This window comes from Tetranychus urticae, chromosome 2, assembly GCF_039701765.1.
Source record: "Tetranychus urticae isolate SD_2017Ah chromosome 2, NJAU_TeUrti_SD_1.0, whole genome shotgun sequence".
In the NCBI taxonomy this organism is placed as follows: domain Eukaryota; kingdom Metazoa; phylum Arthropoda; class Arachnida; order Trombidiformes; family Tetranychidae; genus Tetranychus; species Tetranychus urticae.
The window spans coordinates 22,334,044-22,354,487 of NC_142959.1; the positions used below are offsets into that span (position 1 = coordinate 22,334,044).

Here is a 20,444-nt window from a genome sequence, read left to right on the forward strand (position 1 = left end):
ACTGGCTAGCTTTAGATCCGGATAACTCGGATCTAATTGTTTAGTGCAGCTTAAGTAGCATTATGAGGAATAGAAGCGTTTCATAAATCTCATGAAAACTAGAGCTGATTAGTGAAAGTAAGTAACAGAAAAGCTCTGTTTTCGATATGTTCTGGTTGTAGGATGCAAGGAGTTTGACAAAAATTATCTTCACGTAAAATCTGTTAGATGGCAAATATTCTTGTTATGAATTTTGTTGTGAAGTTCCTTGTCTGCGACATCTATTGACTCGAGCTTTTCGAATCATCCGTTCTCATCTGACTTGGCTTACTCATTTCACATGCCGTGAAAAACGTCTCACCTTTCTTGAAGCCATGCAAATGGTTCATCATTTTTGGTTTGCCTCCTAAAGTACATTTATAATCACAATATGAATACTGTCAAGAGTAATTCAATCTAAAATTGGCTATTTTTCCTTCTTTAGCTTGAATTGCTCCATTAATGCAGAACTTTGCTTTGTGCTTTGAAAACGCAGAGCTAGGAATCAGGTAAGAACAGAGAAACTAAATTGAGAAAAAATTGAAGTAAAGCGGGAAAGAACAATCAATTATCTTAAAATTAGTAAAATTGTTAAGGATGAAAATGTCCAACCAGTGGTGAAGGTTGAGATTTTCATGAGCATTGAATATTCTGAGCTTTAACAATTTTTTAGCTTCGGAATAAGACAATTGTAAGTTTAATGCAATACCCTTTAATCAGATCAGGAACAGGATCAGAGCGAAAATGACGAAATGAATTCAAAATGAGTAATAATCTCTATCGCAAGCCCAATGCTCATCTGGTAAGATATTCCCAACGTTTAAGGTCTCATAACCAGTCCTACTCAAAGAAATGTATTATCAAATAATCATAAATTTTAGGTTTTATCTCTATTCGTTCCAATAGTTTCCGATCAGAAATAATGATTATTTTTTTGTTGCGTGAAAATATAAAAAATATTCAATAATCCAATATTAATTAAAAAGTCTCGATATTGTTGCAGACAATATCAGTAATTAGCGGTTTTTGAATAGATTAACGAATAAATTGGTAGAAATTGATTGATGTAACATGATAATTCTGGGTATTGAGCTAAGGAAGCAACACTCTGGTTACACTGAGCATGAAGACGATGTATCGATAAAACTGTATAAGGTTTATCGATAGAATCGAGTTAGTTAAGTATCGATAATATCGTCCACCTTTAACAGTGACTCTACTACTGATCAAGGGTAAGTTGTTTTGATTTTTTGTTTATTGTTAAATTCAATTGCTTAAGTAATAAATTGAGTGATTTTCTTGTTTTCAGAATCAGATTTGAGTTTATCAAAGGACAGGCAATAAATTAAATCATGTGGTGGGCTGTTGTTCCATCAGTGGCAGCTCTTGGAGTCACTGTGTTAGCACCTACAGCTTTAGGCCCAATTTGTAAATGGTGGACATTCGGTATTCCTAGAGACCGATCTATCTGGTTTCCACAGGATCTTGCATTTGTGCGTCGGGATAAAAGATTGTGTCCAATACCAGGAAAAATTTACCACAACACAACTAGGTTGTTTGATGAGGAAGATCTTCCAGTTGAATCAAAATGAGTACCATTAATCTAGTGTAACTACTGTAATAGTGTATAATAAATAAATACCACGTTATGAGAGGAAATTTTAATATAATTTACAGTTATTTGCATAAGTTCACGTTATTGTTCACCCGATTATTGTAACTATAGACTACTCGGTAATCCATTTTGAATGTTTCATTACAATGAGGTGAATAATCTCGACATGCAGTTTTTTATGCAAAACATCCTAGTGTTATTACCAAAGATGAGCATTAAGTTACTGAATAGATGATCTTGAATAATGATTACTCTACGCTTTGTTTTTCAACCAATAATTGTCACCTTAAATGAAAAGTTAAATCGCGAAGAGGAGTATTTCATGGTAGATGATTCGTGGTTTCATTTTATGGTAGATCAATAGTGTCTAATCTTTTATAGCAAACAAATTATTCATAAATATAAAACCTGGACATACATCATATTAATGTTTACAAGAAATATCATTTCTCCTTTATGATAGAGCAGGAATAGCAACCTTATGTTTGTTTGTATTATTTTATAGCTTATAAAAGTAAACTTGTTCGATTTTTTGTTCGCTTATTTTGGCCCTAGAAAAAGGCTTTGGATGTCTTTTGGGTTCGCTTTGCGTCAGATAGTTCAATGGTTTATGGTATAGTTAACAGCGCTCTTTGAGTAATGGGAAATGATCGCTTGAATATTCATTGAAATTTATGGTTTAATCATATTCTGTTAAAACAGTATGAGTTTTGATTATGGTTTCACCTTTTCTCAGATCAAAGTTGTTTGGTGGGCAACCTTAGCTTTCTAAGAAAAAATGAGCTTGAGTTTTATCATAAAACTTTTATGATGAAAGGTAAATATAATATTAGAATACAGAAGCCAAAACAGAACATTCTTTTTATCCTTTATCAAAATACAGCTGTACATTTGATTAATTATCATAAATAAAGTTGTATAAGAACATCACTAACAGCGGCAGTAGTTAAAGTACCCAAGTCAGTGTGCAAAAGGGTAATATAATTGGGTGGAGTATAGTCAACTAATGGACCAGACTCATCGACTGTGCCGCTTTTCCTTCGAATCCTTTTGTCTGATCCTCGAATAGGTTGTGGTATGTCCGCTTGATTTAATGGATAATGACGAATAAATTTGTAACTTTCAGCCAACACATAAAGAGGTTTGTTGAAAGCTTTAGCACATAATGCTAAAGGATAAGTTCCTATTTTATTGATTATACCTCCATTCTCAACAACACCATCAGCACCAACCATAACCATGTCAACCTTTTCAATAAAATGTCCAATGGCAGCGTCAAGTATTAGTGAACATTGGATTCCATGAGCTTTCAATTTATTATACATTATTTCCCCACTGTTGTCAGGTGCAGATTTAGTAACATACACACAAAAACGTTTCCCAAGTTTCTTAACAAACAAAAAAGTCTCTAAAACAACTGGTGAATAAGAGTGAACCAATATATTAGATCCTTCGTAAATAAATGGATGCCCATATTTAACAATCTTTTGTGTACAGTTTACAACCTTATCCAAAAACAAATTACCACGTAATTTAAGGGCTTTTCTCATTTCGTCGATAGACTATGTAAAAGAGAAACATTAAAATTACAATCTATATAAAAAAACATGAATGTAACCATACCTGATATTCGGATGCAGTTAATGTTATAAAGCGTAAGAATATCTCTGAAATTGATTGGACTTCAATCAATGGCTCTATGGACTCAAATGTCTCGATAACTTTTTGTAATTTCGCGACAAACTCTGCGTAAGTTGCAGCTGTAATAAAAATAGTCATTAGTTTATATCAACATTCAATTAATTTCTCAGTTGCAACTTACAATTATCAGTTTCCAAAATGTCCATTAAAGCTTTACATGTTGCTAAGGCTGGCGAAGATGAAGAAGCCTTGTTCTTTTCATAAATACTTATTAAATCAGCGTCTGTAAAGGAAAGTTAGAGCTTTAGATATCAACTTGGACAAGAATGTTATTAAATACTTACTTGGAGAACTCATATTGCCACAATCAAATTAAAAATCAAATATTCCAACTGGGTCTGTTTACAATGCAAAAACTAAATAAAAAGCTGACAATAGAGCGGTTACAGTGGGTAAAATTGTCGCGGTTTCTTTAAATTCAAGTTAATCATATTAATAAATATCCCTCAACTAATAGTTTAACCAAGGTTTAATTTCTGAGACAATTTATTTAGATGAAAGAGTTTGAATGAGTGGAAATTAAAATAGCATAAATTATTCAGGTTTTATGTTAGTGTCTTAAATAACCGAATTGAGAGCTTGACAACCGCGGCTTACTTTTACCAGCTGAAACTACTTCCTATTTCAGACAGCCTTTTGACGATCACAGAATAACGAGAAACAGATTAAATTAAACATTCATTTTATTAAAAAATCTTCGAATCTGTAGATCTCTGATCAAAAACAGAATCAGTTTCGATGAAGAGCTTTTCTTCTTCTTAGATCAAGCTTTTGCCTTTGAAGAAGGATGTGCATAATGTTACAGTCTTGATAACAGAAAGAAACCAAAGAGGGTCCATCTAATCACAGTTAAGAGGCTGGATAATTAGTGATTGTATGAACTGAATGTTTAAAATCTAAAAAGCTAGCCTAAGATTGCAATCGTAAAATTTAATTCATCATCGATAAAAGTATTCAACAATAAAAGATTGCAGAGATCAATTTCTAGTTAAAAAAAGGATGAGAAACACATACAGCTCGCAAATGGTTCGGTTGTTTAATTAAAACAAGCAATTTGTGTTATAAATTAGAAGATTTTTATGGACTTTCATGAAAACAGTACCGTTTGCAATCTACCGAATTGATCAATGACGAAGAAAAAACAAAAAAGCGGTCGTCTTATGTTTTAAGTCCCTGAAAACAGAAAAAAAAGAATTTCATGATTCCATTTAAAATTATTCTTTTTTCCAACATTGTTTAACTTTGATGGAATAGATGGACAGTCAAACGTTGAATCAGTGGTACTTCATTAATTCTGCATCCAGAAATTTGTTTTACAGATAAAACTTTTTTCTGTCTGATGATGAGTAGGAAAAAAGTTCGATAATATGTGTCGGTTAAGCTTCTATATTATCACGAATAACCAGAATACTATTATAGATTTTGACAGCAGGTCCTAATTTAATACCAAGATGAGTGACCAGATCAGTTTGATTGAGGAGTAAAAATGCTTCACCATCGATCATCTGGTTCAAGAGATAGAGCAAATGAGGTTAGAATGGAAGTTAAGGAAATGTGTAATCAAATTAGAAAAGTAGAAACAACGTTGAATAAAATTAAAAGCACATTGATATAATTACCTCATCTTCGAAACACCGACCAAAATCTTGACAACCTGGAATAGTTGAAACAAATTGAGCAACTTTATCTGGACCCCATTGAAGCACTTCACTAGCGTTCACTTTATCAGCAAAGCTGAGTAAATTTTTGGAGTGTTTCTCCCAAGCTAATGGCGCTTCGTTAGACTGATTTTGATTCATTCGTAAAGAATATATGGCTTGATGGAGAGTGGATATTGTTGCTGAATAATTATGTTTGTTGTGTTGGAAAAGCGAAGAAGATGGAGTTGAAGGTCTTGAAAGTTTCACAGAATCAGATGCTGATGAGCCCGAGTTTTCACGCTTACGTTTTCTTTTACGCCTCATATCAGAAAATGAGGTCGGACTGGGTGGACAGCTGTTTTCTTCCCCTGGTGGACTTTTAGGATGTATTTCATCATCCGAAAAGTCACGTCCAAAACGATCAGGTAATTCTCTTTCCATATTTTCATCAGAATATGGACAATTGGCGGAAGTATTATGGAGTGTAAATCGAGCTGACTTAATGCTACCAAAACCAGAGCACCCGGGCGTTGGGCAATTGGGTATCTCAGTATTTTTACGGAAATAGCTTGGTGGTGGTTGTAAGGGATGATTGGTTTTAGCACACCAATTGACGGGATGAATATCGGGAGAGTCATCGTCTAACCAGAAATCATATTTTTCATCCCAACCGTCAAAATGAATTTTTACAGTATGATGTCGCCTATCAACAATAGTGGCTACACGGATAAGCCTTGGATACCTTTTGTCGACAACTTCACATTTCATACCTGCCCGAAAACTATTGCTCGATCGTAATCGAAAAGCTTTAGCAGGGACAGCTGTAGCTTTAGTCTCCTTTAGGTAATCAGCCCATTTGAATTTTTCATTTGATTTCAAAGGATAATCTTTTGGAGGTGTAAGTGGTTTACCCCTTTCAAGACACCAATCGTAGGGATGGATGTAAGGTGATGTCATTGAGATCCAATAATCATAGCTGTCATCCCAGCCATCAAAATGAACTAAAATATAATTATCCAAAATATCAGCCACAGTGGCTACACATACAAGAGAAGTGTTTGCTTTATCAACGGCTTCCAATTTCATGCCAACTCGAAATTGACTTAATGTATAACTTGACTTTACACATGAAAAAAGGTAATTTGGCGCTGCCTGAGATTTATGAACTTGTAAATAGTTGGCCCAATTGAAAGAGCCAAAAAACTCTTTGGGTGACTCTAATTTTCGTCCTGTTTTTTGACACCAACCAACAGGAAATATGAACGGAGAGTCAGCGTTTACCCAGAAATCGTAGATGTCAGGGTAACCATCAAAATGAAGACGGAGTCGAAAACCAACAACTTCAGCCACAGTAAGCACACAATATAAAGCAGGATTGTGAGGATCGATCCCTTCTAATTTCATTCCAACTTTGAAACCATTTTTGACACTTGGAAATGTTTGATTCTCTTTGAAACATCTAACTGGAGCGCAAAATGTTTTTGTTTCCTCCAAATACTCTTTCCAATTAAACTTTTTATGGGGTACATTGATACCTGTGAAGGAATCAATATTTTCAATCTCTTCATTTGCATCAAGCAGATCCAAACCGTCAGGTGTTTCAGACCTGGCACTAAGGACAATATCTGATCGATCAGTTCGCATTAAAAATGGTTGACGAACGCGCACTTTGTCTGACAAGATATCAACATACATTCTTCCTCCCTTGTAGAGAATTTTTTTCTTAACAAAGTCAGGTTTAGCGACATTGCTATTGCTGTTAGAGGTATTATTGTCGTTACTGTTGTTGCCGGAGTTATTGTTACCTGATATAGTTGATAATTTGCTGAAAATTTTCAAAGCCGTCGATTGCATAGTTGCGCACGATTGACTACAAAAACGTCCATTCCGTATAAAGTTAGACTTGACTCCTTTGATTCCACAATTGACGCATTCCGCTAATAGAGTAATAGACAAACTATTATTGCTACTATTATTGTTATTATTCTTACTATCATTATTTGTATTATTGGTATTATTGGTAGTATTGTTATTATTGGTACTATTGGTATTATTGGTACTGGTACTTGTTCCATTGCTGCTTTCCGTTGGAGCTTTAACAGATTCAATAGGTTTTGGAACTGGCTTATCGGCAACTTTTATATGCTCATCATCGTAGAGCATTTCTAAAGTACCATATTCATTAACTTTGAATTTTAATTTACTTCCAGGTAGAGTACCAATACCATCTTTCCATTCTATTATTTTGATCGAATCAAATTTAGGTGTATTAATCAAATATAATTTGTTTCCAGTACCGGTAATTGCAGGGTTAACATTAGTATTTGCGTTACTGGCTGCACTAGGTGCTGTACTAGATGAATTTGTACTCGGTGTTGAATTTGTTGTGGCTCCTGTAGTTGTAGAAGATGAAGTGGTATTAGTAATGGTGATATCTGAATTGCTGGTAGTCGCAGAAGTTGTAGTAACAGTTGGGGTTGATGTAGTTGTAGATGAAAGAGCTAATGTAGAAGGAGCGGGATTAATGAGAGTGATAGTTGAGCTACTAGTAGTCGCAGGAGTTGTAGTAACAGTTGTGGTTGATGAAATTGTAGAAGAAAGAGTTAATGAAGATGGAGCGGTGTTAGTAAGAGTGATACCTGAGTTACTGATGGTCGTAGAAGTTGTAGTAACAGTTGGAGTTGATGTAGTTGTAGATGAAAGAGCTGATGAAGATGAAGCGGGATTAATAAGAGTGATAGTTGAGTTGCTGGTTGTCGCAGAAGTTGTAGTAACGGTTGAGGTTGATATAGTTGTAGATGAGAGAGCTAATGAAGATGAAGCTATGGAATGCTCCAACTGGGACATTGCCATGATGGAAGCGAACAAGCAATCAGGATATAACAAAGTGAACCACTAATTTATTTGAGAATGGTCAAAAAATAAAAGTATACTTGACGATGAATATTAAAAAAAAAGTAACAGCTTACTCAAAAAAATGAGGGATCAGAAATTGACTTACAGTTGATTAAAGTAAAAACTGTCCCTTCTTTGTAGAAATGCTCTGGTTACTGGTAACCGGGTAATTGGTTAGAGGGAAAGCGAAGTAACCAATGTTGGTTACTCTAACCGGATACTTTCATGGTTACAAAGCAACCGATTTTTCTTAAACCTAAACAACTAAAAAAGCTTTAATACTTTTTGGTAACAACAAAATTTATTTATTGTTAAACCAGCTTTACATTTAGCTAACATGAACTAATTGTTGAAGGATTGTCAAAAACTCAATCAACATTAAAATCCATGAAACAGAAAAGAGAAGAAAATGTTTGTTTTATTGAAATCTCTATGGTAATTACCAGAGGATTTTGCTAAAATTTCATCTTGACTGTCTTTCGATTCTGTTAATAATTTAAAATATCTGTTCTGTTAAAAAAAAGATTGAAAATAAAGTATGCGAATCATTTCGGTTTCTGAAGGCGGTTTAATTGTTTCTGTTTATTGTTTATTTTCACTTTATGCTAAACACAAAGGAAGAGCATGATGCTTTACTCATGCCCACAGTAGATGACTCCAGCATGTCTTTAGAATTATTATCCACTTCTAACATGCGTTCTGAGTAATGAACTCAGGTCGGGTTATGAAAGGATGAAAGGTATTGTCCTTTCATTGAATCTGTATTAGATTTACCGATTAGGTTATACATTGTGTTAGTCATGAATGGATCGTTGTAATAAGGGAATTTACGAGAAGAGTTGCTATCTTTTGAATTGGATAAAATTGTTGGGTAAATTGTTCGAATGGTAACGCTTCAAAGCTTGTAACTACAAAGTAACCGGTTATTTATAAATGGTGGGAACTAATCACGGTTACTGTTTGCTAAGCATTTTGATGCTTAAGCTTCATCTTTATATAGATTCATAACAATATCGAGTCTATGAGATCCAAATTATTTGATATCGATAAACATCTGTTATTTCTTTCGATATATCGATAAGGAAGTTTTTACAATTTACAATAAACATTGTTTTCAATTGTCTGTCAACCATTATTTTTGTGATTAACTAACAACATCAAATCTTTAGTTGATTGGCATGTTTGACAGCTCTGGATTGTTACATTAAACTAGTGCTCTGGTTCATTGTAATAAAGGATTTTGTTGTCTATCAATGGGTAATTATTATTTCTCGCTATCCATTCGTTGATTTCGGATGGTGAATTGATTCAATTCTAGTCTATTGTTTCAATATCTTAATAAGGTATGTAATCATTCAGACAATGTTCATGGTATACAGAAATATTCTTGCCTTTGCTTCATATTTCACAAATATGTTGTTAGTTCGTTAAAAAACCTCTAGCTGTAGATTAACAAATAGGAAAGGAAAGTTGTAGCTCATAATCTTGATTTTTATCAACATGATGATCTTTATATTCTGATGTGTTATTGCTAATATAAAATTTTCATATTTTTCTCATTTTCTTCTTTTCCATCATTAGATTGATCTGACTTGTGTAAATTCTAACCAGTTGGTGGTTCTATTTTGGCCCGTTTTTTCTTAACTTTCGTGTTTATTATCATCTATCAACTATTCTGATTTTATTCAAACAATGACGCTACAGCAGCCCTTATTAGAACCTCAAAAGGAAAAATCTTTGACCGCAAGGTACATTGAGATAACTCTGGTAGTTGCACTATATTGGATCGTTTCAATCTCAATGGTTTTCATCAATAAACATATACTAAGCGATAAATCCGTCAATTTTGAAGCTCCGCTTTTCATCACATTTTACCAGTGCCTTTGTACCATAATATTTTGCCTTGTTTGTAACTTCATTGGTCAGGTTAGACCATCATGGGTTCACTGGTTAGGATTCCCTAGACTACATCTTCGGCCAACAATTGTAAAAAAAGTATTCCCGTTGTCTATAGTATTTGTCGGAATGATCACAATGAACAACTTGTGTCTTAAATTTGTCGGTGTTGCTTTCTACTTTGTTGGTAGATCACTGACAACTGTGTTCAATGTGATTCTCACTTATTTTATTCTGAGAGAAATCACATCAGCCAAGGCAACTCTCTGTTGTATCGTTATAATCATTGGATTCATAGTTGGTGTCGATCAAGAATCACTACAAGGATCCCTAACATTTTCGGGAATCTTTTTTGGTATAGCTGCTAGCTTTTTTGTTTCACTTAATTCCATTTTTACTAAAAGTATTTTACCTGCTGTTGATGGTAATATTTGGATGCTGAATTTCTACAATAATGTAAATGCTCTTATCCTATTTACCATACTTATTACCATTAGTGGAGAATTGCCGATTATTTATGGATACGAGCATCTCACTAGCTTAAAGTTTTGGACCATGATGACTCTCAGCGGACTTCTTGCAGTTTCTATTGGTTTTGTTACTGGTTTACAGATAAAGGTTACTTCGCCTTTAACGCATAACATCTCAGGGACTGCTAAAGCTTGCGCTCAAACAGTTCTTGCTTGTATCTGGTATAGTGAAGAAAAATCATTTATTTGGTGGATAAGCAATTTACTAGTCATATTTGGATCAGCTGGTTATACACGAGTTAAACAATTAGAAATGAGTGCTAAACACTCGATGAAGAGTCAAACATCAGGAGCATAATTCTTATGCTAAACTAGCGAGATAAACTATCATCATTTTTGTATATTACAGAATAGATTTTCATATTTATTAATATAATTACCCCCTCTTGGATATTTTTATTTAAAGAAAATTATTACATATCCCGATGTAATTTATAATTAACGTCATTATAAGCTTACAAATGCGACCAAAATGAATCAGAACGACAAACTAACGCGGATGTGACATCTTCAAGAGTTGAACAGCCCGATAAAGCCATTGCGATTTCCAATTCCTTCTTCAGTAAATCCAGTACTTTGACAACGCCTGATTCACCCTTTAGAAAGGAACAAATGAGAGTAATAATGTAAATTTAATAAGTAAATCAAAAACGAATAAGGTTCCTTGTGATTAACCAATTAAAGAAAGTGCAAAATGAAATATTGAATACTTACTCCACACGCGAGACCCCAAATTGCAGGTCTGCCAACGAATACCATTTTTGCACCCAGAGCCAAAGCTTTAAGTACATCAGTTCCACTTCTTATCCCACCGTCAAGAAAGATTTCCGCTTTATTTCCAACGGCACGAACAATTTCTGGTAAGACCTCAATCTAACAAAGGATCGAAGGCAGACAATTTCCAAGTTTAGCTCATAAATTCAGCGTTTCTAGCTCTTCGTCATTTCGATTGATAATAATGAATTCATGTAAATTCAATAATTAGATTACTTACTGATGTTGGGACAGTGTCCAATTGACGAGCTCCATGGTTTGAAACAACAATTCCTTTTGCGCCATGAGCAACAGCCAAAATAGCATCTTCTGCCGTCAGAATACCTTTCACGATTAATGGAAGACTTGTTTGATTCTTGAACCATTCAACATCTTTCCAAGTTAAAGAAGCATCAAACGCATCGCTTACATAGTTTTGTAATCCTGAACCGTCTTTTTTGTCTCCCATTACAGACAAGTCACCGGGTAAATTGGCTAATTTGTAAGGCTCTGGTAATACAAATTGATTTCTCATATCATCATATCTTTGTCCTGTTATGGGTAAATCAACAGTAACCACTAAAGCTGTAAATCCAGCGGACTCAGCTCGACGAACCAAATTCAAACTAGCTTCTCGATTTTTATAGATATACAATTGGAGCCATTTGATACCATTCGGTGCTTCCCGACCAATATCTTCAACTGACCAAGTTGCCAATGTAGACATTGTGTAAATGGTTCCCATTTTTTGACAAGCTATTTTATATCATTAAATGTGTTAAAAATAAGTAAATGTAATAATTCAGAGAACTCGAAGAAGATCCAATCTGGTTCAAAAAATTCATTGAACAACAAAAGGTTTGTTCTTACCTCGAGCTGTTCCTATTTCCCCGATTGGATTAGCCATTCTTTGCATTGCCGTTGGTGAAACACCAATAGGAAAAGCAATTTTTTGACCAAATACCTTTGTCTGTAGATTGACATGACTTACATCTTTATTGAAAAATCTTGGCCTCAATCGAAGTCTATTGAAAGCATTTTCATTCTCCTTCAGTGTAATCTCATAATTAGCACCTGATTTATAATAACCCCAAGCATTTTTTGAAATACGTTTTTTAGCTTCAATTTCAAAATCTCGAATATTTACCAGCGAGTGAAGAACATTCTCTGATGGGAATTGACCATCAATCAATTTGGAATATTGATTTTGCTGTTGATCAGTTGGTACTTTGGTTACACTTTTATTTACCATTGTTAACTGAAAGACAAGAAATAATATAAAGATCAAGAGTAAAAACTTATCTACAGCAGAAACAGAGTGAATAAAGAGCCGCAACAACAAACTAGAATTGTAATTAAAACTCTTCGATTGATAAAAGTGATTAATATAACTTGTTATTGACTTATAATGAGTTTCTTGAGTGAGAAATAAGTAAAGATTAGATATTTATTTATCGATATAATGGCGTAAATTAATTTGTTTGCTCATATAATCAGTTTTGATTTCTGTTTGTCTAAAATGAAAGACATTTTTCTTATTTTAACCGAAAATTTTGCAATTTCGAAGTGTTACCATTCACAATTAACAGTTGTAACGTTTAGCTTCTTCCAGTCTCTAAATAATTTGAAATCAAATTTTCTAAAAGTTCATTTTAATCAGTAAACATCAATATAGCAATCTCATTTGATTAACAAGACTTTGTCAGTAATTTCAGTTAGATTCAGATGAAGACAAGCTATTAAAAACCGATTGACAAACTTCGTACGCAGTTGAAAGACTTTATCGTAGATAATCAAATTCCTCTTAACTTGTCTCATATCATACTTTTTGAATGTAAACTTGTAAATCATGTGTGACTCTTGCAGCCATAATGATAGATAATCAATAATGATTACACTTACTGTATTTATATTCAAAACATCTTTACTAACTCAATGTTGTTTTTTCCTGGCTTATGAAAGGAGTGATGCATTTTTGGCTCGTGTTGCTCGATTCCACAATTTATTTGTATCAATGAACGTTGTTTTTTTATACTCTTGAGTAGATGTTTTCTTTCATTTTTAAACTGGTTTCATGTCTACTCTGTTCAGTTCTTCCATTGGTATTAAAGTTGAGATAAGGTAGAGTTCTCAAGTGACCAGTTTGCATAAAATCGAGTACAAACTTGAGTTTACGTTAATAAAAGATGAGATTAATGAAGGTGGAATAAATTTACTATACTGATTAATGAAGGAGGATGTTACAGAGTGAAATTAATGCAGTAGACATTTATGAGTTTGACGTAGTTTCGTCTTGAGTCGGGACTTAGGACGGTACTCAGCAAGGTATGATAGTTGCCGAGCATTAATCGCTCCTCTCCTCTTTTGACGAATTAAATCAATGGCATCTTCATACTGCATTCCTAATTCAATCAGTGCTAGAGCCACTAGCACCGGAGCTCTACCAAGACCGGCAACACAGTGAACAGCAATACAGCTGTTAGGATCTTCTTGGAACCTTGTCCTTAACAATTCAAACCATTGCTCGACCACATGTTGCGGTGGTGGAGATCCATCATCAAATTGCCAATCATGTACATTGATTCCTTCTTTAGCTAATAAATCAGTCCTATAAGTTGGTTCACAGACACGCACAACATCACGAATATTTCTTTTCTTGAGCTCCTGTGGAAGAAAAAATGAAAACAAATTTAGTGATCAATGAGTATAGAGAGAAGGAGAATAAAAACAAATCAATCAACAAAGAAAAATAAACTGGAATGTATGGTGAAAATAACATAAACAGGAAGAAAACATGGACATGAAAAAATGTTATGTTAGACACACCAAAAAAGCAAGAGCAAAGAGATATACAAAAGAAATGTCTACTTTTAAACCAGGTCAGATAAAATGGACAATATGGTTAATGATTTGGTTAGTAAGGCTGTTTCTCATGATGTTGCTGATCAAAATTAAATGATTGGTAAAGACAGGCAGGAGGGAAAAGGTGTTGAAAAACAGGATATTTACCTCTATGAAGTTATTTAAAGTATTATCAGTTGGCCTGTCCATGATAAGGAATCTCATATTTTTGAAGCTAATGTCCGATGGCCCTGGTCGGACCAGGGGTGAAATAATCGAAGAAATGCTATCTTTCTGCTTCATTGTGAAAAGCAGAAGAGATGAGAAGAGGTTAAAAACAATTTTTATGAAAAAAAATGGTGAGAGTATTTACTAGCAAGTTAGACACCTAAGTTAGCCACTTTACTCAGTCGGTTGGCTTCAACATCAGCTTGGTTAAAATCAAGTTTTAACCGGCTCAGTCGACTCAAACTAAACCATGTGTTTTTCAAGCAAAAATTTAATCTCCTTATCAAAAAGCTTTCTGTTTATTTAATCATTTTAAATCAACCAGATTGTTTGTATTCTCTGTAAAGGCTTGTTTGATTTTCCTGGATCTGACTCAGCCTTTATCGCTTTTTCAAGCTCTTTGAACTCGCTGACAGATTACAGTCAACAATTTTCAATTTCAAACAATTCGCTAAATCTCATCATTTTTTTTAATAATAGATGGCTTTCAGAGTGATCATTGATCAATTCACTCAAGTTAGTTTAAGTTTAGTTCATTGTTATAACAATTTAGCTTAATTATCCATTCATTTCTTGAAATTCCGTTCGCAGTAATCTCAGCAATTCCTAAATCTGTTTAATCAAAGGTTTTAAAAGCATCATCACTTCCAGTAACTTTCATTCCAATTTGTCAACACATGATTAGTTAGCTCAATATTGGCTTATAATTAATTTCTTAATCAACTCCTCAGCAAATGGCATATTAAAGTAGTATATTAACGAATACGGAAAGATCGACAGTCACGTTACGTGATTTGATTCGACCAAATACATTGACCAATTAAATGACTCTTTTATGAAACATTTTGATCTCAACAAAAAACATCGAGTTCATGGTAAGGCTCATCTTGACTATTTGTTTAATTATTAAACTCCCAGATGATTGTCTGAAACTATGAGTTATCACCAGTGCAACATTGCAATAAATAATACTATGTATCAACCAACATATCAGTTATCAAATGAAGAAATTTTATTGGTTTATCTCTGTTGATTGATGAAAATTTTATGTAGGAAAAGGACTTAGGAGAAAAAGAATCAATTTCATGATAAATTTTTTCGCGAATTGATCAAGATATTTTTTTGTATGTGCTTGTGATCCATATAGTATGCAGTTAAAAGTTGTCGCATTTTTTAAAAAACGATCACGAATTTATTTATTCCATTGAAATGATTTTTGTGTGTATTCCCAGTTTCTTCAAATTTTGGTTGACAAAATATATGAACGCTAGATAGTGGAGAGCCTCATGATGCAACTGGTTCTAATTCTGAAGCCGGAGTTTCAGGCTCCTCGTCATTGTAAATATTTTCAGCCTGCAAAAAAACAATAAATTAGTATGATTTAAGGTTAACGAGGTATAATCAATAAAATATACGCTTAAGTTCTTACCATTTGCCAAACTTGCATGATATTATCTTCAGAAACCGAACAAATAACCCAGGGTTCATTAGGATTCCAAGAGAAATCTGAGATTTTAGCAGTATGTCCACCATGAATGAACAATAACTCTGGTGGTCCATCTTCAGCATCTTCAGCTGATTGTTCTTCTCCGATTTTACTAAGATCCCAAACATGAAGTCTTCGATCTGTACCAGAGGAGGCCAAAATTGTCTCGTTATGAGGAGACCATTGAACTTGGAAGATCTCATCCTTATGTGATTCAAAAGTGTGGAGTTTCAGTTTAAGATTACGCAAATCCCAAAGAGCCACTGTTTTATCAGCTGAACCAGTAGCTAAGATGAATTCACTGTAGGGATTGAATGACAGACAGTTAACTTCAGCCGCATGAGCGTCTACTATGTGATTAGGTTTGGAAGTATTGTTGGTCCTTGTGTCCCAAATCATTAGTTTTTGGTCATCAGCAACAGATCCAAACAAACTATCGTGTAACAAGTGCCATGCTACGTCTTCAACAACAGCAGTATGGCCAGTAAAAATAGTTTTAGCGTAGACATTTTTTGCTTCTCTGGGAGGATGATTGATATCCCACAAGCAGATGGTCTGGTAAGTTCAAAAAGAAAAATTACTCAAATGGTTCAATGTCTGTGACAGTCAGAAAGCATTTCTTACATGATCATCTGAAGCGCTGAGCAAATGTCCATTTACATGAGGATTCCATGATAAACCATAACCTTCCTTTTGGTGACCTTTAAGCCGCAAATCAGGACTACATTCTCCACTAGCGTCTGAATAAGAGTAATATAGTCACGTTATTATAAATAACCTTTAATGCGTTCTGCTCTTTAATAAACCAAACAGGTTGATTTAATAATTATCTTACCAGGTCGAGAAGGATGTTTGGTGTAATCAAAGACCAAAACATCACTCGATGGAGTCTTAGTTGCAATTATGCAAGGATTTTGTGGCATGTATCGGGCTCTATTAACTTCTCCCTCATGGTTTATCTTTATCTCTATTTCTATTTTACCGCTTACAGATCCAAATCCTCCGAACTCTGAGAAAAAGAACACAAGAGTGATGAAAGTTTAAGTGGCATACGTTGCACTGTCACCAAAGAAAATTTTGCTCCGGTTGAATGAGGCTTATTCAATCCAATCAAAGCTATATCTTACCTCCTTTTTCGCTATCATAGTGTGATGCGTCAAAATTAGTGTCTTCATTAGGCAATTGGACACTTGCGATTAAAAGGTGATTTTGCTCATCGGATGTATGAGTACCAAGAATGAGTCTATGTATTGAGTAATCTTTGCCCTCAGACCTATTAACAACGATAAAGAAGCGCAGACATTTTGAGATAACAAGTAAAATCAAAATGGCCTCTGAAGAAAGCGTTGTAAAATCTTTAAAATGTATCTTACCTAGTGACATCAGGTAACCATTGAGCAGTTAAACTAGGCCATTCCAAGGCATGTGTCATTACCAAATCATAAAGGAATGGTGTATTTTTCTTCCATATTTTATACTCTTCATTGATGACTCTTTCTTCCACTGATAGTCAATGATCAAGAAGGGAATAACAGGATCCAAGTGGAGACAAAGGACAGTCAAAGTGAAATTGATGGTAAACAAAGACATTTAAAATATTGGTAAAATTTAAGGTTAAAAGATACACATAGAAAGGGTAAAGGGGAAAAAAGTTGAAACAAAAGAGAAAGAGAGGGAAGGATAGAGTCAAAGAAAGGAAAAGTAAGAAGGTGAGGAAAAGAGCAAATTACCCGCTTCTTTATCTGCCATTTCCAGTGTTAATAAACTTGTCCGAAACCGGGTTGAAAGACGAGATGAATTAACAAATTTAATTAAAGTTGATAACGTTGATGACCAGTAGTAAATACAAACACAAAATGTTAAGGATGATTAACAATTGAATTTAAGACAGGAGTCTAGAGTAAAACAGCGGCTCCCAACTAATCAGAGAAACGCATTTAGCATAAATGAAAACTAAGGCAACGGTTGCTATAGATAAACATTAAATGCAGGATTCCCAAAAATTTGTTGCCGCTCTCTGAGAATAGCTACACTGCGTTATTTATACTATTTTCCGAGCAACGTTATTTTATCATTTTCAATCTTCCTCATTAAATTGCGTTTAGGTCAAAATATTACCCAACTTCATCTTTTTATTAATTAATATTTTAGACAATCAGATTGAATTAATCTAATTTATAACAAAGAAATCAAATTTAAATTAGCCTCTCCTTATTTAGGGACCATTGAAGAAGTGCAGTAAAACATAGGAATTTTGACTGTGTATTAAATTATGCAATAAAAATGTCTACACCTGGAGAACCGGTTTCTCTTTGTACTTGTGCGCAAAATTATTTAGCAAAGAAGGATATTTACTAGTCAAGAGTCTAACTTCTATGGATGGACAAAGGGACATTGTTATGTTTCGCTACGAGAACGAAGTTTAATACCAATAAGTCCAATACGTTTACATCCAAAGTGGGTAAATGAAGAGTCCATTTTAAATTAAGATTAGATCTATGAAAATGGCACTATTCTAAGACTGAGAGAACTGTTACTGGCCTCAGATTGGTCATTGAAATCAATAATCGTTGTTAATGTTAGATTTTTAAATAAAGTTACATTACAAGTTGTATTTTAAATTAATAAGCCAAAAAACCCTAACTTACTCTTAATCCGTTCCGACAATAGATGGCGACGCTTACTCCTCTAACCAAAAAATTTTTTGCTCAACATTTGTCAAAGAAATCATAAATTAAAATAAAATTTTCCCAAAAACTAAGCCAATATGTATCAATATTTATAAATCACAATCAGCTCAATCAACTTTAATTCAAATCATTTATTTTTTTCAACTCTAATCCAAAAAGTAAAATGAAGTAAAATATCAAATCACATTGAGATAGCTCATGAAATGATGTAAAATTTGGTAAACGATTGAAATTAATGAAAATGAAAAGATCAAGGAAAGTAGAAAGAGTAGAAAAAATGATTATCGAAACTGAAATTTACCAGAAATCATTGGAGTGAAACATTAAACCAGTATTAGGGTTTACAAATGTTTCCAGTAAACCAGCTAATCAAGTATATTAATAAATTGAAATCAAAGCACTATTTGGTTGGAAAAAAAGGAATCATGATAAAAGGTAAACATGAAAAATCTGAGAAACCCTGAAGTTGTATGTGAACAGAGCGAAACGGAAAACAAAACAAGGTAAAATGGTCTAAGCAAAATGAATGTATTATAATGCAATGCAAGAATCAATGTTGAGATAAATACAAAAGGTAAATATAATTTTAGTTAATTTAGTTATAATTGGAAGTTAGAAGGGAAAATTGAAAAAAAGAAGAAAAAAAGAAGACAGAAAATGATGAAGATGAGATGGTTGAAGATGGAGGAGGTTAGATGACTTGGTCCTCCTCGGGTCACAGATTTTTGGTAACCTATCTGAATTTCATGGTACGTTGGTAACATATGAGATTATATATTGTATCAACAATTTATTTTAAGAAAAACTCTTTTTATTCTAACCATTTTCTCTCATTATTTTCCTCCTTCTCATCATCATTATCATCATCATCATCAGTGTTTTACCACTTTCAGTAAGTATTTTTGAGACGAAAAAGACAAAAAAAACTAATTTCCAATCATAATTACTTTTGATGATTTGTCCTCAACATCACTATAATAATCATCATAATCACCATAATAATCATTCTCATTCTCATCATCATCACCATCATCATCATTATAATAGTCTTCGAAGTCATCTTCCTCATTAGCTTATCGTTTTCACCATTTATTGTCTTCGTCAAACAAGTCATGTCTTGTTAGGCTATAAGAGAGCAATATCTTAACCTAGCAAAGTCGTTCTTGTCCCATCAAAAATAGCTCTTGTTAGACATCTTATCTTTTCAATTTTCATTTCAATCTTTTATGAATTCGAGTTTCTATCTTTTCCATTATCATTCATCTTCATCATCTTTGTCCTCTCGAAGATCATAATATTTCTAATCGTTAGTACAAATCTTTTTTGACTTGAGTAGACCCATCAACCTAGCAATATCTCAACCTAATAGATTCGCTCATTGCCCATCAAAACTTACAAGCTTAAGAGCGTTTTTTACGTGAAATAAAAATTGAGTTTCTACTCAAGTTCAATCAGAAAATCTGATCAATTAGACGAGTTGTCAATTACAAAAGTTTTTAATAACGATTAATCTTTACTTCGAAGACCTTTCTTTCGAGATCATTTTCATGATAATCAAGTTTGTATCAAAGAACGAAGTGAAACTTGAAAAGCTATTAAATGAAACCTTCACTTTTCCCTTTTACTCCATAAGTTGGTTTGATTAGTTTTACTTTTGTGAAAACACAACTCAAGGCAACTTGCAATTTATCCAGTGCCTTGAGTTTACCTGAAAATTTTGCACAGGAAAAAGTATTTTTTTTTCTTCTTCTCGTCATCAACTTTCCAACCCTTTAAACCCATTAAAAGGTATAATCATTTCAACCTTAAATGACTTTTTTTCACCAAAAAATCACTTCCAGAATACAATGGAAATAATTAACCTGACTAATCAGTAAATGTTTATTAGTCTAATCAGAGTATTGATGAAACTCTTTCATTTTTAATGGTAAAAGTACTAAATAGTTATCGATTAAACAGGTAAAAAAAGGAACCAATAAATATTTAATCAAATGATGTTAACCCAGAAAAAGTCACAATTGTTTCGAGGAAAGAATAGCAGAAAATAATAAACAAAATTTGTTGATTAAAAGTTACACCAACCATGTCAGTGTTGATATCATCACGAAACTCCGATTATCAGATTATTCAATGAATTATAATGATTCAGTC

General features: G+C 33.5%; 6 protein-coding genes and 1 long non-coding RNA gene across 15 annotated transcripts; 2 read left to right on the forward strand and 5 right to left on the reverse strand.

The window, feature by feature from the left end:
• The first annotated feature begins 1,208 nt into the window (after positions 1 to 1,208).
• On the forward strand, positions 1,209 to 1,677 carry LOC107368915 (uncharacterized). Its single transcript, XR_001570230.3, has 2 exons — positions 1,209 to 1,250; positions 1,328 to 1,677. It is a non-coding gene; the product is annotated as an uncharacterized LOC107368915 (long non-coding RNA).
• A 617-nt stretch (positions 1,678 to 2,294) lies between these two features.
• Positions 2,295 to 3,701, reverse strand: eIF2Balpha (eukaryotic translation initiation factor 2B subunit alpha). Its single transcript, XM_015936804.3, has 4 exons — positions 3,619 to 3,701; positions 3,456 to 3,557; positions 3,257 to 3,393; positions 2,295 to 3,195 (listed from the first exon to the last, which is right to left on the reverse strand). The coding sequence occupies exons 1-4, from the start codon at positions 3,629 to 3,631 to the stop codon at positions 2,536 to 2,538; spliced, it is 912 nt and encodes a 303-aa protein (XP_015792290.1). The 5' UTR covers positions 3,632 to 3,701; the 3' UTR covers positions 2,295 to 2,535.
• A 644-nt stretch (positions 3,702 to 4,345) lies between these two features.
• LOC107368905 (lethal(3)malignant brain tumor-like protein 4) lies at positions 4,346 to 8,009 on the reverse strand. Of its 8 annotated transcripts, none has more exons than XM_089267717.1 (5): positions 7,614 to 8,009; positions 6,966 to 7,367; positions 6,780 to 6,911; positions 4,954 to 6,509; positions 4,346 to 4,839 (listed from the first exon to the last, which is right to left on the reverse strand). In XM_089267717.1, exons 1-5 carry the CDS (start codon positions 7,825 to 7,827, stop codon positions 4,711 to 4,713), a joined length of 2,433 nt encoding a protein of 810 aa, XP_089123843.1. In that variant the 5' UTR covers positions 7,828 to 8,009; the 3' UTR covers positions 4,346 to 4,710. The 8 variants fall into 8 exon arrangements, with proteins under 8 accessions (XP_089123843.1, XP_089123841.1, XP_089123839.1 ...); XM_089267715.1 differs by having other exon boundaries at positions 6,966 to 7,475; XM_089267713.1 differs by having other exon boundaries at positions 4,954 to 6,911.
• Positions 8,010 to 9,010: 1,001 nt separating this feature from the next.
• On the forward strand, positions 9,011 to 10,995 carry nac (GDP-fucose transporter nac). 2 transcript variants are annotated; one of them, XM_015936844.3, is made up of 2 exons: positions 9,011 to 9,212; positions 9,451 to 10,995. In XM_015936844.3, exon 2 carries the CDS (start codon positions 9,562 to 9,564, stop codon positions 10,591 to 10,593), a length of 1,032 nt encoding a protein of 343 aa, XP_015792330.3. In that variant the 5' UTR covers positions 9,011 to 9,212; positions 9,451 to 9,561; the 3' UTR covers positions 10,594 to 10,995. The 2 variants fall into 2 exon arrangements, with proteins under 2 accessions (XP_015792330.3, XP_089123844.1); XM_089267718.1 differs by having other exon boundaries at positions 9,011 to 9,126.
• Hao (Hydroxyacid oxidase) lies at positions 10,659 to 12,356 on the reverse strand. The gene is made up of 4 exons (XM_015936843.3): positions 11,919 to 12,356; positions 11,290 to 11,804; positions 11,010 to 11,168; positions 10,659 to 10,891 (listed from the first exon to the last, which is right to left on the reverse strand). Exons 1-4 carry the CDS (start codon positions 12,298 to 12,300, stop codon positions 10,751 to 10,753), a joined length of 1,197 nt encoding a protein of 398 aa, XP_015792329.2. The 5' UTR covers positions 12,301 to 12,356; the 3' UTR covers positions 10,659 to 10,750.
• An 888-nt stretch (positions 12,357 to 13,244) lies between these two features.
• On the reverse strand, positions 13,245 to 14,272 carry LOC107368949 (PRL-1 phosphatase). Its single transcript, XM_015936845.3, has 2 exons — positions 14,058 to 14,272; positions 13,245 to 13,712 (listed from the first exon to the last, which is right to left on the reverse strand). Exons 1-2 carry the CDS (start codon positions 14,190 to 14,192, stop codon positions 13,302 to 13,304), a joined length of 546 nt encoding a protein of 181 aa, XP_015792331.1. The 5' UTR covers positions 14,193 to 14,272; the 3' UTR covers positions 13,245 to 13,301.
• An 835-nt stretch (positions 14,273 to 15,107) lies between these two features.
• Positions 15,108 to 17,531, reverse strand: nclb (PWP1 homolog no child left behind). Its single transcript, XM_015936842.2, has 7 exons — positions 17,334 to 17,531; positions 16,977 to 17,106; positions 16,731 to 16,876; positions 16,439 to 16,612; positions 16,228 to 16,343; positions 15,547 to 16,158; positions 15,108 to 15,470 (listed from the first exon to the last, which is right to left on the reverse strand). Exons 1-7 carry the CDS (start codon positions 17,350 to 17,352, stop codon positions 15,402 to 15,404), a joined length of 1,266 nt encoding a protein of 421 aa, XP_015792328.1. The 5' UTR covers positions 17,353 to 17,531; the 3' UTR covers positions 15,108 to 15,401.
• Between the last annotated feature and the right edge of the window lie 2,913 nt (positions 17,532 to 20,444).